The following is a 16647-nucleotide window of genomic DNA, read 5'->3' as shown; positions in this document are numbered from 1 at the left end:
TTTTGTTTTAATCTCTAACGTTGGCAATAAGAAAGGTCAGATTTCCCCCTGCCCCCCTTCCCGAGCTTTCACTGTTGCCGGCCCAGCCAGAATTTAGCAGCTGCAGCCAATGGTGCCCCCACTCCCCATACAGCCCCTCACACCTGTGGCCTCTGTGAAGGAGACCCAGGCTCTCCATCCCCTCCGTCGGATCTTCATGACCACCGGGCACTCTTGTGCCACTTGGCAGCAAAGGCAAGCTGAGGCTCAGAGATTTAAGATGCCCGAGATCCCACAGCCCTAAGCAGCAGAGCAAATGGCAAAATGAAGCGGAGAAACTGGAACATGTCAGAAGTAGCAAAACATTTATTTCAGAAACCTGAGCTCCCCGGCTCACTGAGGTCCTCTGAAACCTGCCGCCTTATTGCACCCTGGGCTCTGCGGGCGCACACGGAAGACTTAGGGGTATGGCAGGTTGAGCTCAAAGGTGGGGCCAGCTCCACGGAGAGGCAGAGAGGGAGGCAGCTCCGGGGGAGGCCGGCCCTGGCCTGCGCGCCGTAACGCAGGCCTTTCCTCCTGAGCCAGGGCTGTCAGCACCAGGGCAGGCGGGGTGAGGGAGGTACTGGGCCGGGGGGCGGGCTGCATCGAGCCAGCAGGCTTGGGGGCACAGACTACAAAGTTGTAGCGCTCCGGCTCCCTCGCCCCGGGGTGTGTCAAGTGCCTGCCCCCGGGAGCAGCTGGAGGCAGCGGCCTCAGGTGTCAGGGGGGCACAGGTGCACGGCCTGTGCCGTGCTGCACCCGGGCGCGGCCGGGGGCGGGGGCCGGGGGCGGGGGCGCTCAGGGTGCGGGCAGCCGCACGTAGGCGGGGGCCGAGTAGTTGAAGAGCAGGAAGTCCATGCGGTAGAGGTCGAAGAGGCGCCGCTGGTAGAAGGGGCTGACGTCGCGGAAGAGGCGCTCGGCGCGGCGGCGGGCGGCGGCGGCGGCGCCCGGCGGCGGCGCGGGGAAGCGCAGGTGCGGCGCGCCCGCCAGGCGCAGCACGAAGGCCGCGTCCTCCGCCAGCGTCTCGAACTTGCCCACCACGTCGTAGCGCAGGCGGCACGGGTGGCACAGGGCGTGCGCGCGCTCCCAGTGCTCGTTGAAGGGCTCGTCGCGGCGCGTGCGCGGGTCCAGCAGGTAGGCCAGGAGCTCGGCGAAGCGCACGTCGTGGCCGCGGGCCAGCTGGCTGCGGTAGGCGGACGCCAGGCGCTCGAAGGGCTCGCGCACGAACAGGAAGGCCAGGTAGGCGCGCAGCCGCCGGTTGATCTCGGCCGGGCCGAAGTCGGCGAGCGAGGGCAGGCGGCCGGGCGCGTGCGCCTCGGGCGCGGGGATGGCGCGCGGGTCGGCGGGGCCGCGGCCGCTCAGCGCCAGCAGCACGCGCTTCCAGTTGGTGCAGGCCGCCTTGGGCACGTAGCAGTAGAGCAGCCCGTGCGCGTCGTCCACCAGCACGTGCCGCAGGTCCTCGGGCCGCAGCAGGCGCTGCCGGCGCGTGTGGCGGCTGCAGGCGCGGCGCAGCAGGTCCCGGCGCTGCCGGTGCTCGGCGGCCAGGGCGGCCAGGGCGGAGCGCGGGCCCTGAGGGCGACGGGCGCGGTCGGGGCGCGGTCGGGGCGCGGTCAGCGCGCGCAGCCCGGCCCGGCCGCCCCCCACCCACGGGCCGGACCGGGATCTGCCCAGACCGGGACTTGGAGCCCTGGGGCAACACGATGTCTCATGGGCCGCCCTTCGGAGGGCGGCAGCGGGCCCCGTGCGACCGCTATACCTGTACGGGGGCTGCTGGCCTCTGAACATCCTGGGAAGCAAACACGGACTGCCCCGATGCCTAAAGTCAGCTTTTCGGTTGCTTGGATTCCCCTAGATACCAAGACCCGTCAATACTATCTCCATACAACTGAGAAGACTGAGGCTCAGAAGAAATGAGTCGCCTACAGCTGCCAAGCAGGGAAGCTGGGAGTCCCAAGCAGGCCCCTTAGGACTCAGAAGCCGGGGCCATGTCCCCCGGCCCAGAACATATCTTGCAGCTCTGACCCTCATCTCTCCCAGCCCAACTGGATTCGGCTGCCTGCATCCTTAGCCTGCCTGTAGTCCTTATGAGCTCTGTGACCTCCTCTGTGTCCTTGGCATCCCTGTGCCTCGGTTTCCTCATCTGTGAACAAGGATAACAACAGCCCTACCTTGTGGAATGGTTACCACGAGGACAAAATAAATTCACAGAATTAGAGTATCTGGTATGCCATTAGTCCTCATTGGCCAGGTTACTTTTATTATTCCTATTTCTCCTGCTACAAGGTGCTACGCTACCAGGGCCTTGACACCCAACAGTCACTGGGACCTCAGGCTGTGAAGGGGCTGAGCTAGCCCCACGCGCCCTTTCAGAAGCCTGTGGGACCCCAGGATCCTACTGCGAGCCTGGCCTGCCCTCAGCTTGCTGTATGGCCCAGGGCAAGCCACTCACCCTCTCTGAACCAAGGCCTCCACACCTGCAACCCAAGGGCATGGGTTAGATAAGCTCTGCAGGCCCCTTGGCTCAGCCCCTGGGAATTCAGTGAACAGATACCTACCCAACCTGTCTGATCATTCTCCCCAGCTTAAAACCCTTTATGGTTCCCTCTTGCCCTTGCCCCAGCTGCCAGGCACTGCCAAGCTGCTGCCCACCCCTGGCATACCTCACATACCCTCTTCTGTCATCTGTCCACTGCCAGGCACTCGGGCCCCTACTTTTTGCTTCTTAACTCCTCAGCAGGTCTCGGCTCCCATGTCCCTTCCTCAGAGAGGATCAGTCTCCCCCATCTAAACTAGGACCTTCTTGGTAGATCTCTTGTCACACTTTGTACTGCCCCTTTAGGTGCAAATCAGTGACAGGTTAGTGCAGGTGGCAGTGCGATGATATGTCTCCCCCACATGGGAGTGCCGGCTGTACCAGGTCAGGGACTCAGCTGACCTGCTTGCCACTGGATCAGCAGCATATTGAGCATGGCCGGCATGCAATAGGTGCTCTACACAACGCTGTCTGAATGGGTACCTCCTTGTGCCTGCTGCAGTATGTGTGAGCCAGGTGCCTGTGGCTCTCAGTGGGGTCTAACTGTGTGTATGTGTAGTGGGGGGGGGGGATGTGCATGGTCACAGCAGGCCCACAGAAGCGGAGCACATGAGCCACCAAGCCTCCTGGTCCATGTGTCTCAAGGGCAGGGGCTCCCTGCATGTTTCCTTATCATAGCAGGTACTAAAATCTGGGTTTCACTTAATTCCTGTCTCCCCATTAGACTGTCAACTTCCTGAGGGTCTGCTTTACTCTTTTATATCCACAACATATAGAAGAGTGCCTGGCACAGTGTGGCCTCAGTCTGTTGTTGGGTGGATGGTGGGTGGATGGATGGATGGATGGGTGGGTGGGTAGTGACCCCATGTCTCTCAGCTTGCCTTAAGATTTGCTCTTATCACAGACATTCTCCTCCCTGCATATGGCCTTGATTTGCAGAAGAAGCCTCTTCATGCCATACTGTGGGCTCTAGTCCCATGATAGCAGGTCTACACTGGGGCTCTCATGTTCCCATGGCTGGAGGTAGAGGGATGCATCACTGGGTGGGGGGGGGCAGGTCTGTCCACTTACCTGGTCCAAGTCATAAAGCATCTGCAGAGGACTTCTCCTCTTCCCACTGAGCCAGCCAGAGCTCAGGCTGTTTTCAAATGCTATGGGGCATAAGGAAAGAGGCATCAGATGGATTGGCTGTAGCCCTTGGGGGACTTGACCAACTCCTTTGGGCACATTTGAGTCCCTCTGGGACTCAGTTTCCCTCTTGTGTCTTGTTTGCCTCTGGGGGGCTTGGAGAAGTGTGGGGCACTGATAGGCCCCCTAATGCAGCAGGGCAGGGTACTTGGTATCGCTCTTGCCCCCATGTCCTGCCCATCAGAGCTGGAGGATGCCAGGCAGGCAGGGATGAGAGGAAAGGTGGTACTCAGCCCACAGCCCTCTGGTAAAGGCCTGACCACCCAACCTTACACATCTCCATCTGCCTTCATTTCATGCCCCACCCCTACCAGCCCCATGTCCATGGAGCCCTAAGGAGCTCACCAAGCTGGGTGTGGCAACAGAGGTGGCACAGCCAAGCTACAGGCTCTCCAGTGACAGCCCACCAAGCCACATGACCTCCGTGGACTCCTAAGCAGCTTATACTTCCCTGGCCAGCGCGTACGCCACTTCATGATAAATGCAGGTTTCACTGTCTCCCAGACTGGAAGACAACACACAGGAATGCTATCTATCTGTCTCAGTATTGCATTGCTCAGTCTTCCTAAAACCACCAAAAACTCTGCTTACACAGATAACAAAAGAAAAAAACCACATATGTTGGACTATATCAATATTTTAAACTTTCTGCTTGGGACGACGGGGTGGCTCAGCGGTTGAGTCTCTGCCTTTGGTTTAGGGTGTGATCCTGGAGTCCTGGGATGAGTCCCGCATTGGGCTCCCTGCAGGGAGCCTGCTTCTCCTTCTGCCTATGTCTCTACCTCTCTCTCTCTGTGTCTCTCATGAATAAATAAATAAAATATTTAAAAAATAAAAAATAAAACCTTCTGCTTCAAAGGACATCATCAAGAAGGTAAAAAACAACCCACCAACTGGGAGAAAATATTTTCAAATCATATATCTGATAAGGGATTAGTATCCAAAATATATAAAGAATGCCTATAACCAAATGATAAAAGATATAACCCAACCTTTTAAGTAGGCAAAGGATCTGAATAGACATTTCTTCAATAATATACAAATTGCCAATAACATATAAAAAGATGCTCAGCATCACTAGCTGTTAGGAAAATTCAAATCAACCTCAATAAGATACAATGTCTCACCCACTCAGATGGCTTTTTGACAACTGCATAGGTGGGGAAAATTAGAAACTGCGAATGCCCAGGGAGAGGCTCATAAAAGACCTAAGAAGATCTTGAATTTATACCTTGGGCTGAACCTCAGCACAGAGACAGGCTACAACAATCAGAAAAACAAAAACAGAAACTAACAACAGCAATCATTGAGAAAGAGAATCTGATTTCCAGAGTGACATTATGATACTCAAATGTCCAGTGTTCAACAAAAAAATTAGAAGCCATACAAAGAAACAGGAAAAGTATAGCCCATTCAAATGAAAAAACTTGTATAAATTCAAAATACAACATATAATTTTAGGATGTTCAATGTAATTCCCATAAGTAGACACAAAGGAAATAAGAAAGGAATTTAAACATTTTACTACAAAAAATAAATTAAGCACAGAAGTAGACAGTGGTACAGGAAATGAAGGCTTAATAAAAACTATAAGACATAGGACAATAACAAAATGACAAAAAAAACCCCCACAAAATGAAAGATGTTCCTCTTTATCAGCAATTAATTTAAACATCAATGGATTGGGATCCCTGGGTGGCGCAGCGGTTTGGCGCCTGCCTTTGGCCCAGGGCGCGATCCTGGAGACCCGGGATCGAATCCCACATCGGGCTCCCGGTGCATGGAGCCTGCTTCTTCCTGCGCCTGTGTCTCTGCCTCTCTCTCTCTCTCTGTGACTATCATAAATAAATAAATAAAAAATTAAAAAAAAAAATAAACATCAATGGATTAAATTTACCAGTCAAAATGGTGAATCTGGCAGAATGGATAAAAATACCTGACCCAGCTCTATATGCTGTCTACAAGAGATTCACTTGAGATCCTGTGACACAAACTGGTTGAAAGTAAAAGGATGGAAAAAAGATATTTCAAGCAAATAATAACCAAAATAGAGCAAAGGTGGCTGTGTTAATATCGGCAAAATAGACTATGAATCAAAAAAGGTTACAAGAGACAAAGAAGGACTTTATATATAAATAAAAGTTGTAATACTTCAAGATAGAACAATTATAAACATTCACTTGCCTAATGGCAGGCCATCAAAGTATATGAAACAAAAATACTCTCATAATAATAAAAAAAAAACTCAAAAAACAAGGAACAGAAGGAAAACAACACAAAACAATAACCATATATGAAAAACCTACAGTTGAGATGCCTGAATAAATAAATAAAACCTTAAAAAAAAAGGAAGGAAAAACTCATGTTCAATAGTGAAAGACTAAAAGCTTCTCCTCTACATCAGGAATAAAGCAAAGATGCCCATCTTGCCACTTCTATTCAACACAATACTGAAAGTTCTAGTCAGAGCAATTAGACAAGAAAAAGAAATAAAAGGTATCCAAACTGGAAGGAAGTAATAAAATTATTTCTGTTTGCAGATGATTTGACCTTATATGCAGAAAACCCTAAAGATTCCACACGCAGAAAACTGTTAGAACTAATAAATGAGTTCACCAAAGTAGCAGGATACAAAGACAACATAAAAAGTCAGTTGTACTTCCATACACAATGAACAATATGAAAAGGAAAGTACAAAAACAATTCCATTTACAATAGTCTAAGAAAGAAGAAAATACTTAGGAATTAACATAACCAAGGAAGTGAAAGACTTGTACAATGGAAACTACAAAATACTCCTGAAATAAAGAAGACACAAAGAAATGAAAACACATCCCATGTCCATGGATTGAAAAACTTACTATTGATGAAATGTCAGTACTGCCCCAAATGATCTACAGATTCAATGCAACCTCTGTCAAAATTCCAATGACATTTTTATTTGCAGAGATAGAAAAACCCATCCTAAAGTTCATACGTGACCTAAAATAGCAAAAAAAAAAAAAAAAAAAAAATCTTAAAAGAGAACAAAACTGGCAGATACACACTTCCTAATTTCAAAACTAACTACTAAGCTATAGTAACAAAACCGTGGGTGGTGTAAGGACAGACATATAAATCAATAGAATAGAGAGCCCAGAAATAAACCCTTACATATATATATGTTCAATGATTTTGACCATTCAGGGTGGGAGAGGACACTCCTTTCAACAACTGGTGCTGGGAAAACTGGATGATATCCACATGCAAAAGAATGTATTCAGACCCTTACTTCACACCATATACAAAATTTAACTCAAAATGGATCAAAGACCTAAATGTAAGACCTAAAATAATAAAACTCTTAGGAGAAAACATAAGACAAAAGCTTTTCAACATTGGATTTGGCAGTGGTCTCTTGGATACAACCGAAGGCACAGGTAACAAAAGAAAAGATAGGTAAATTGGACTTGGTGAAAATTTAAAGACCTCCAAAGACAACACACAGAATGGGAGAAAATACTTATAAGTTATGTATCTGATAGGAGATATATAGAGAACTTCTAAAACTCAACAACAAAAAATACACATCAAAAATGGACAAAGGACTTGAATAGACATCTCTCCAAGGAAGATATACGAATGACCAAGAAGCCCATGAAAAGATGCACAACATCATTAATCATTGGGGAAATGCAAATCTATATGATAATGACATACCACCTCATACCCATTATTATGGCTACTATAAAAAAAAAAGAAAACAAAAATGTTGTTGATGTGGAGAAATTGGAACCCTGTTCACTGTTGGTGGGAATATAGCATGGGGCAGCTGCTGTGAAAATAGCACAGAGGCTCCACATACAGTTAAATGTGGAATTACCATATAACCCAGCGATTCCACTTCTGGGTACATACCCAAAAGAGATGAAAAAGCAGGGCGTCTAAGGGATATTTGCACACTCCTGTTCATAGCAGCATTCAACCCAAGAGTCCATCAAGAGATGAACAAATGGAAGCAAAATGCAGTCCATTCATGAAATGAATATTATTCCCTTGAAAAGAAAGGAAACTCTGACGCACTCTACAACATGGGCGAGCTGTGAGGAGATTATGGTGAGTGAAAGAAGCCAACCACAAAAGGACCAATCATGAATGATTGTACTTGTAGAGTACCTAGAGTAGTACTAACCAGTGAGCTAGAAAGCAGGGGATGGTTGCCAAGGTGCAGAGGGGAGTCATTTAATAGGTGCAGAGTTTCAGTTTTACAAGATGAAAAGAGCTCTGGAGATGATGGTCACACAACACTGTCAACACATTGGTATTACTGAGCCCTACACTTAAAAATGATTAAGATAGCAAAATTTACGTTATGTGTGTTTTATCACAATAATAAAAATTGGGAGGGGAAAAAGTTAAACATAGAATTAGCCTATGACCCAGCAAGTCCACTCCTAGGTGCACAACCAGGAGAACTGAAAATATGTTCACACAAAAGCTTATGCACAAATGTTCCTGTCAGCAATATATTTAATAACCAAGACCTCAGAAGTCCGTCAGCTGATGAATGGGTAAATACTGAGGTACATCCATACCTAAGAATATTATTCATCCATAAAAAGGAAAGGAGTACTGACACAGGCTTTGACATGGCTAAACTTCATAACATTACATTCAGTGAAAGAAACCCAACTCAAAAGGCCACATATTGTTTGATTCCATTGACGATATTTTGAAATATCCAAAATAGGCAAATCCATAGAAACAGAAACTAGATGAGTGGTTGCCTGGGGTGGGGGGGACACAGGGAGGGAGCAATCACTGGGAAAGTGGGCAGTGACCAATGATGGCTAATATTCTGGAATTAGAGAGTGGTCCTACTGCACAAGTATTTAAAAATTTTTTTTAAGGCTTATTTGAGACAGAGTGAGAGGGAGACAGAATCTGAAGCAGACTCTGCACTGAGCACAAAGCGTGATGCAGGGCTTGATCATGACCTGAGCTGAAGCCAAGGGTCGGACACTTAACCAACTGAGCCCCATGGGTCCCCCAGCAAGAACCACTGAATTGTGTACTTTAAGAAAAGTGAATTTTATGGAATGAGAATTAGATCTCAAAAAAAAAAATATTGCCATAGGAAAAGAATATGTGCAAGGACATTTTATGTAAATCTAGCTTACAAATGTAAATACAGTCAATGGCTATCATAATCTTGAATTCATAAGAATATGCTTATTCATAAGAATAATATCTTCAAGAACTCAAGATCATATGAGAAAGGAATATATTCATAAGAAGAGTGAATGTTTCCATGACGCTTGGCTTTCAACAAAATGAAGAGTCTTTAAAATGCTGCCAAGAATACATTCATCAAAAAGATTCAGGAGTTTTTAAGACATGTTTTTGACAAACAGATAAACTTGGGAAATTTGATTAACTGTTGGAAAATTGACCATGAATAGTGGTTCTCAAATTTGAGCATGCATGGGTGTCAGTGAAAACATAGATTACCCAGCCCCACACCCGGAGATTCTAGCCCGGTCGGGCTGGAGTGGGGCCCAAGAATTTGGGCTGCATTTCTACCAGCTCCCAGGCAATGCTGCTGCTGGCCCAGGGGCACATTCTGAGAACCCTTGCATTACAGCAATGCCTGGCAGAGGTTGGTTGAATGAATGAATGAATGAATGAACGAATGACAGCTAGATGGGCCTTGCCTTGACCTCCAGAAACCTCTGTGTGCACCTGAAGCCCACTGTCCAGGGCCTCCTGGCATGCCTCTGGCAGCCTCGGGCTCCCTGCTTTCTCCAGTGTCCTGGGAACAAGGCCTGGCCTTGTTCAGGGTTCCAGGAGGTTCAGGGAGAAGGTGAGGCCCTCAGGGGATTCATCAGTGGTCTTAGGATTTGAACCTTTGTCTCCTGGCAGCTGGACACATCCCAGCAACAGCACTGTCATCGGGAAACGAACCGACCAGAGGTGGCGGCAATGTTGGCTGGCCTCTCCCAGTACAGGCTCAGGGCTGGCAGGTTGGCCGCTGCTGCTGAGTGTGGCTGTGCTCACGTGGCTCACAGCCACACTCAGCCTGTGGAGGAGAGGTAGGTACTCTTTTCACCATTCTAGAGATGTGTTACTTGTGGCCCAAGGTCACCCACTGATGAGCTCCTCGCAGGGCCACAGCATGGGTTTGAGGAAGGGCAGGTACCCACCAGGGGGCTGGGAGGGGGTGCCTTTAGGAACAGTGAAGCAAACCCAAGCCCATTTCCACCCCAAGGGCCCACCACTCGGAGCCACCCAGCCTTTGGAAACACCAACCCTTGCGTTGGTGGTATCCTTGGTAAACACCCGGCAGGAAAGTGGGTCCCATACTAGACTTCAGGGGCCAGTGGGTGTAGGGTCAGAGGAAACAGGCACCACAGTCAGGCCCTATTTATAGAATAGCTGAGGCCAGTGATTACAGGGCTGGGCCACCCCACCCAGCCCCACCCCTTCCCGCCACACACATCAGAAAGACCTACAGTCAGTGGGATGGGCAGGCTGGCCATGGAGGGGGACAGATGGGTTTGGAGGGCCAGAAGGGAATTGCCTTGAAGATCCTTGCATCCAGCCCCCCACTCTGGAAGGCAGGGCCATACTGAGGCATCCCCCAACCTCCACTCTGGTTGTACCAAGCCTCTCTTGGCCTGCGTCCTCCACCCCACAGCCCCTCCACTAAGCTACAGGTCCCAGGCTCCCTGCCAAGGGCACCCTGGAGCAGATCAGCCAGAGACAGCCAGGTGGCAGGCCCCATCTCGCGGCCAGGGAGGGGCTTGTGCCAGCACAGGGCAGCCACAGGCAAAACCGCAACCTTCTGCTTTGAAAAAGGAAACAAAAATCACAGAAGGTTATGGAGGGGGTCTGGGAGGGTGGAGGAAGGGAGGTGGGAGGGATGAGGGTGTGCTAGAGACGCAGACGGAGAAAGAGAGCTCCACACAATGACAGGGACAGAGGCTGGCAGAAGGAGAAACATCACAGGGGTAAACAGCTGGAGTTTTGAAATTGCTCAAAGTGAACCAGCTGGGGTTGAAGGGGAGGAAGCAATTCAGGGTGAGCAGCCCACAGTCTGGGAGAGCCCAGAGCCTGTGCCCAGAGGGACCCAGGCCATGGAAAGCATGCAGCGCCAGCCTCACAAGCAGCCCACAGTCCCGGTCCAGTAGAGCAGTGTGAAGACCAACCCAACATCCTGCAGTGCCCACTGCATGTGGCAGCTGGCAAAGGGTCAAGGGAACCAGGGAAGAACCCCCAGGGCACAGCCCGGGCGTCAGCCAGCCCATGGGACTGTGCTCAGGGCCTTGCACACATTGACACGTTGACTCCTATCAGGTAGAAACTATTTTATCTGCATTTGACAGACGGGGAAACGGGCTCAGAGAGGCCAAGAAACACGCCTAAGGCCTCACAGCAGGTAAAGCCCAGACACAGGATCTGACCCCATGCAAACATACACAGCGCATGTGTGCCTCTGAGGGCACATCTCTCAGACACCCACTCTGCCCAGCACGTGGCCCCACCCATCCCCACAAAACTTCCAGGCTAGTGGGTGGAAGCTGAGGGAAACTGAACGCAGAAGCCCCATAAATGGTCCTTCGCACACCCACCCCTGAGGAAAGGCTTTGGCTGCCCTTGGGGCCAGGCAGGGCACAAGCCATCCTGTGGCCCATTTGGGGGAAAATACTGTTTGGTGATTCCCAGTCAGGGAGCAAACATTACAACACATGGTTTCTGGTTAATAAGTTCTAGCTGGGCATAGTATTGCAAGACCAGACAGGCAGGGACAGTCAGGCCCAAACAACACCCATAGGCCCCAGGGACCTTGCTTGGGGGAGGGGCATGGGGGGTCTGGAGGGTGGCCCCAGCCATCCAGTCAGCTTCAGGGCTGCATGCCCCCGGGTCAGGGACATTCCCTCTGGTAATCAGGCCCATGGGGGAACATGTTAACAAGCCCTTCACAAATAAAAAACAGTTCTATTCCCCCACCCCCCAAGACAAATAGAGATCTTTCCACTTGTATTTAAAATTCAAACTCTATTTGCTGAGCTCCACATACCATCTGGATTGGAACCGCTGATCTGGCCAGATCAGTCTTGGGTATGGTCTCATCACTTCTACCTCCAGAATGAACCCCACGCCCACCTCCTCCAGGGTGGTTAGCTGAGGGCGGCAAGCCCCAGTGGCTCTGTCCAGGATAACCACAGGAGTCTCCTCGCCCAGCTGCTTCTCTCTCTTCCCTCTACCTTGGTGATCTTAAGACCTACATGGCTTCCTACCAGCTAACAATAATTTCCTGTTCCTTCCCAGAGCCCCTCCTGCTGTACCTCCCACCTTCTCCCCACCCCCAGCTCCAGCCACAGTGGTCTTTCTGCCAATCAATGTATACATTAGGTGGGTTCTCACCTCAAGGCCTTTGCACTAACTGTTCCTTGGCTGGGATGCTCCTCTAGGAATCCTAATACTTTAACTACTTCTTGTTCAGATTTCAACTCAGAAGTCCCCTCTGGAAAGAGGGTCTCTTCAGAAAGCAGCACTCCACACCAGGATCTTTCTCAGCCTCTCCTTTTAATTTATTCAGGGCGTTTATTACCACTGAAATGATGCGGTTGGAATAGGGTTGATGTCTGGCTGCCTCTCCGGAAGGTCAGCTCTGTAAAAAGGGGACTGTCCTGTTTTCTTGTAATCCCTGTACCTCACCTAGTGTCGATGAATATTTATTTAAAGACCCCATATGGCCATAGGGAGAGTACCAACTCCTGGCCTGCCATTCAAGACCACCCATGATCCGGCCCCAACTTCTAGAACCTTTCTGGCTCTACCCTACTGCCTCTTCTCATAAGCCCTGAGCTCTGCCCACACACAGCCCTTAGCACACCAAGCCTTTTCACTCCTCCATATTTTTGTCTGTGTATTTCCTCTGCCCCAAATTCCCTTTCTTCATTTTCCCACCTGGTGAATTCCTAAGCAGCCTTCAAAGCCCAACCCCAAACCCCTGTCCTATAGAGAAACAAGCAAAAAGGTTAGGGATTTAGACAAGGATGTAAATCCTGGCCCCCACACTTCCTTGCTGGGTGACCTTGAGCAAGTCACTTCCCTTCTCCTAATCTTAGTCTCTTTCTCTGCAAAATGGGATTGCCAATTACTTCTGCTCTAGCGAGCCATCCATCTTGCCAGCCAGCCTTTTCTCATGGTACCCTCTGGAGGCAGGGAAGGTGCCTCCGAGCCCTGAGCACTCTGGCAGTATCTGAGAATGGACAGCAGTGTGGTGAGCATCTCTTTACTCGGCTGCCAGCAGTGGCCACCCCCTCCTTTTGGCTAGCCTGCTTGATTTCCCTCCAGGAACAAACCGGCTTACCTTCCATACAGGTGGTTCTGATAGGCGCTCTCCTCTCAGAGCTTCTGGCATAGGCATGTGACCAGGCCTAGCCAAGCAGAGCATTCCGTCCCCTTCTGCCGTAGCAGGTGGCTCAGAGGGGGACACCCTGTGACCCAATTCAGGCCTGTGAGACACATCCCTGGGACTCTGCCTGGCACTACCAGTAAATGAGCCCTCCCGTTGGACTGAGGGAGCTCAAAGTGAGGCTATGGTAGAGAAAAGCCAAACCTAGAGCTGGAGACGTTTTAGCCTCTGGATCTGCCCATGCCTGAAGGCAGCCACATCTGGCTTAAGTGGGCCTGAGCTGAGATGTCCTCACTGAAGCAGTGTCCTCTGGGAGGCTCCTGGCCTCAGAGGCCTCATTTGCCTGTGAGGGACCAGGGGCCAAGACTGGGAAAGGAATCAGAGCATGTAGAGCCAGGCCCCGGGGCCCCAGTGTGCATGGGTGATGGGGGACGTCTGGGGGATGGGGTCCCACAGGGGAGTCAGTGGGAAGTGGGGAACAGCATGCAGCCAGGGGCACGCTGCCTGCTCTGGCCTCCTCTAGCTGCCGCTGCAAAGAGCCCTGGCTTCTGCGCCGACATGCTGCTGCTGGGTCCTGCAGGGGCCCTGCTCAGCTCCAAGGCCAGGCCTGGGCGGTCCTCACTGACCGACCTCGGCCCTGGCCCCTCGGCTCCCCAGTGAGCATTGGGCATTTCTGTATTCTGCGTGAGGTGACAGTGGAGCTACCCCAGGACCCTAGGGTGAGGGTGGGGTGTGGAGGCATCAGTACTCTGGGCAGCCGACCCCCCCGGCTCCGCATCTTCCTCATCCTGAGAACCCTAAGCACAAGGTCAGCATTGGTCCTGGGGACTGCTCAGAGTGCCCCACTAGTGAATGGGCATCAGGGGCCCCAGGCCGGTAGGGGCAGCCCTTCAGGGGTCCCCTGGCCACTGTATGGCAACACCTTGTGTTTTGGAGAAGGAGGGGACTGTGCCCGATCTGCCTACCTGAGTAAGATGGTGACATTCCTCCCACGCCCTGGAGCCCGGTTCCCAGGCCAGAGGCACCCCACACCTTCGCCCCCTTCCAACCTGGAGCACAGCTTCAGGGATGTGCTCAGGGAGGCTGAAGGCCCTACTGAGGCCATTTTCAGAGTCCCGGGACAGCAGGGTCCATCTCCAGGTGAACAGTTGGCAGAGGCCTTCCGCCTAGCTGTGTCCCCTTCAGGTCCATGCAATGCCTGTGAGCCCAACAATTAGCACACCCTCACCGGCTCCTGAGGTCACGGGCTTTTAGCTCATGGCTCCAGAGGAAAAAGAGCCAGCAGGATACATTGGGTAGGTTGGTTTGATTAACCTTTTTGGTCATGGCTAAGATATTCACACGGCGGTGGCGGTGGGAAGCCCAGGTGGGGACGTGGCCTAGGCTATGATTAGGAAGGGGGACCGAGTCACTCTCTCAAGCCCCTGCTCTCCTGGGTTTTGCAGGAGAAGGTCAAAAGGAACAAAGTGCAGAGGGTGACCAGTACCTCAGCTCACTTCTCTTCTCTCAGACCTGGGTGGAGGAGGTGTTAGGAGAGATGTGTCCCGGCAGGGGAGACATACAAGCCCAGAGACACAACACACAGGTGCTTACCCAAAATACCTACTCCTGTGTAGATACCTCCCCACCCCCGCACAGACACACACCCCACACACCAGGGCCCAGATGCTCTCTCACACCCCCACCTAAGGAGCTGAGGCCTGGGGGCTGGGAGTCCAGGTCCTAAGTAAATCTTTGTCTGTGAATGACCAGGTGGACACAGACTGTAGGGCCACCACCCACACTGTGTGAGGGGACACTCCGCTCAGCCAAGACATAGGAGCACCTGCCATGAACCGGAGTACTGCTCCCAGACAGCCAGCTTGCTCTTGCAAAGGGGATGGCGGTAGAAAGACTGACCACAGCTCCCTCCCATGGGCTTGGAGAGGTGTCTGGGTCCAGGCGGCTGGGTCCAGACATGGGCGAAGCAGTGTGAGTGGCAGGGTGACTGGCCAGACCTCTGGTGAACACTACGGAGTCCTCTCCAAGCCCTGTTCACCTGGACCCCAGCGAAACCTTGGCCTCCAGCCTAGAGACAGTCATGGAGGCTTGAGGGAGGGCAGGAGAAGGAAGCCCCTCACCCTAGGAAGACTGGAGCACAGTGCCACCCCAAGTCACCGCGATGGCATGATGAAGAGGCTGAGGGCCAGCCACCTTCCGTCTGCTGGCTCATTTAACTTCATCTCCCCAGGTGGCCTCTAAACGCAAGCACCCCGTTTGTTAGATGAGGGTACTAAGGACCTGGGAGGGAAGGGATTAGGTCACACAGCAGGGAAGGCTCTGGAATGACCTTAATCTGCTAACCTAGACCCAGCCAGGTGGGGGAGCGCAGACTCCTCAGCCCCATCTCTGGGGCCACCCCGACCCCCTACCCACAGCCCCTGCCCACCCCAGGGCGCGGTTATCTACCCCCTGGGACCCTGTCTGGGAGTCGCTGAGGATGGGACTCTGCGGGTCGTCACAGAGCCCACAAAGTGGGGGGGGGGTGTAGACCGACCCCTCCCCACCCACCCCTGCCCCCTGGACGCACTGGCGCCGGGAAAGGCACAGGAGCCGGCTGGGAGAGCAGGCTGCTTGACGGGCATGTCACCCCCCGCGCAGCCGGGGCGGCCGGCAGGTCAGCCATGCCCCCTGTGCCCCCGCGCTCGCCCCTGCCCTCCCCCAAGGGAGCTCCAGGGCACGCAGGGCGCTCCGGGCGGCGCCTGGGGCGCACGGGGACCCCCTTCCGGACCAGGCGCTGTCGGGCCCCCGCCGCTCGTACTACGCTCGCCGGGGCCTTCCGGGTGTGGGGCAAGTCGCCGAGGCATCACCCGGCGGGCCTGAGGCCCGGGCGCCCGCGTCCTGTGGGCCTGGGGGACCGAGTGCCCAGGGGCGCAAGAGCCTCGCGGGGAGCGGGGCGGGGTGGCGGCGCCGGAGCCTCTCGGGCCCACGCCCCCGCCCCCGGCCCAGCGCGGAGCAGAGCCACGGCCCGTGCGGGGGCCCGACGGGCACTCACCCAGGAGCAGGAGCGCGGCGCCCAGACACGCGGCCGCCAGCGCGCGCCGCCGCCAGCAGCGCCTCCCCATGCTGAGCCGCCGGGCTGCGGTCGGCGGGCGCCCGGGTCCCGCGGGCAGAGGACCCGCCCCGCCCCGGCCCGCCCGCTGCACCCGCCCCGGCCCGCCCGCTGCACCCGCCGCCTCCCGAGGCGCCTCCAGGGCCAGCGCGCGGGGGCGGGCGGAGAGCCTGCGGGACGACCCGGGCGCCGCTGAGGCTCCGCCGCCTCCTCCTGGCCCCAGGGACCGTCTTCCCCGAGGCCGGGAAGCGTCACCAGTGTGACAGGTCCGTGGGCCTGAAGAGCACCGAGTCCTCTGGGGTCTGTGCCTTCCTGCCAGGGCTGGATGGGGGAGCCGCCCTGTGTGCGTGACCCCCTCCCCGGACCTGCCACCCCCGGTATCCGGCCTGAGTGCCCCTCGCGTCCCCCAAAGCC

The 16647-nt window shown here is 53.2% G+C and overlaps 1 protein-coding gene across 4 annotated transcripts; it reads right to left on the bottom strand.

Moving 5' to 3' along the window:
• Positions 1–325: 325 nt before the first annotated feature.
• CHST13 (carbohydrate sulfotransferase 13) lies at positions 326–16321 on the bottom strand. Of its 4 annotated transcripts, none has more exons than XM_072720124.1 (4): positions 14108–15566; positions 13098–13224; positions 3623–3702; positions 326–1587 (listed from the first exon to the last, which is right to left on the bottom strand). In XM_072720124.1, exons 2-4 carry the CDS (start codon positions 13102–13104, stop codon positions 817–819), a joined length of 858 nt encoding a protein of 285 aa, XP_072576225.1. In that variant the 5' UTR covers positions 13105–13224; positions 14108–15566; the 3' UTR covers positions 326–816. The 4 variants fall into 4 exon arrangements, with proteins under 4 accessions (XP_072576225.1, XP_072576226.1, XP_072576224.1 ...); XM_072720125.1 differs by having other exon boundaries at positions 14192–15566; XM_072720123.1 differs by lacking the exons at positions 13098–13224; positions 14108–15566 and adding an exon at positions 16177–16321.
• Positions 16322–16647: the final 326 nt, after the last annotated feature.

The sequence above is a fragment of the Vulpes vulpes genome, chromosome 9, assembly GCF_048418805.1.
Source record: "Vulpes vulpes isolate BD-2025 chromosome 9, VulVul3, whole genome shotgun sequence".
Classification (NCBI taxonomy): domain Eukaryota; kingdom Metazoa; phylum Chordata; class Mammalia; order Carnivora; family Canidae; genus Vulpes; species Vulpes vulpes.
This window is presented reverse-complemented; position numbering and strand designations above follow the sequence as displayed.

What these genes read in the sequence shown, in the direction of transcription:
- CHST13 (XM_072720123.1), bottom strand. Translation starts at nt 16,246, where the DNA reads ATGGGGAGGCGCTGCTGGCGGCGGCGCGCGCTGGCGGCCGCGTGTCTG. An exon ending in CGCCGCGCTCCTGCTCCTGG is followed by an intron (nt 3,703 to 16,176) that starts GTGAGTGCCCGT and finishes TATGCCCCATAG; the next exon opens with CATTTGAAAACAGCCTGAGC. An exon ending in TGCTTTATGACTTGGACCAG is followed by an intron (nt 1,588 to 3,622) that starts GTAAGTGGACAG and finishes CGTCGCCCTCAG; the next exon opens with GGCCCGCGCTCCGCCCTGGC.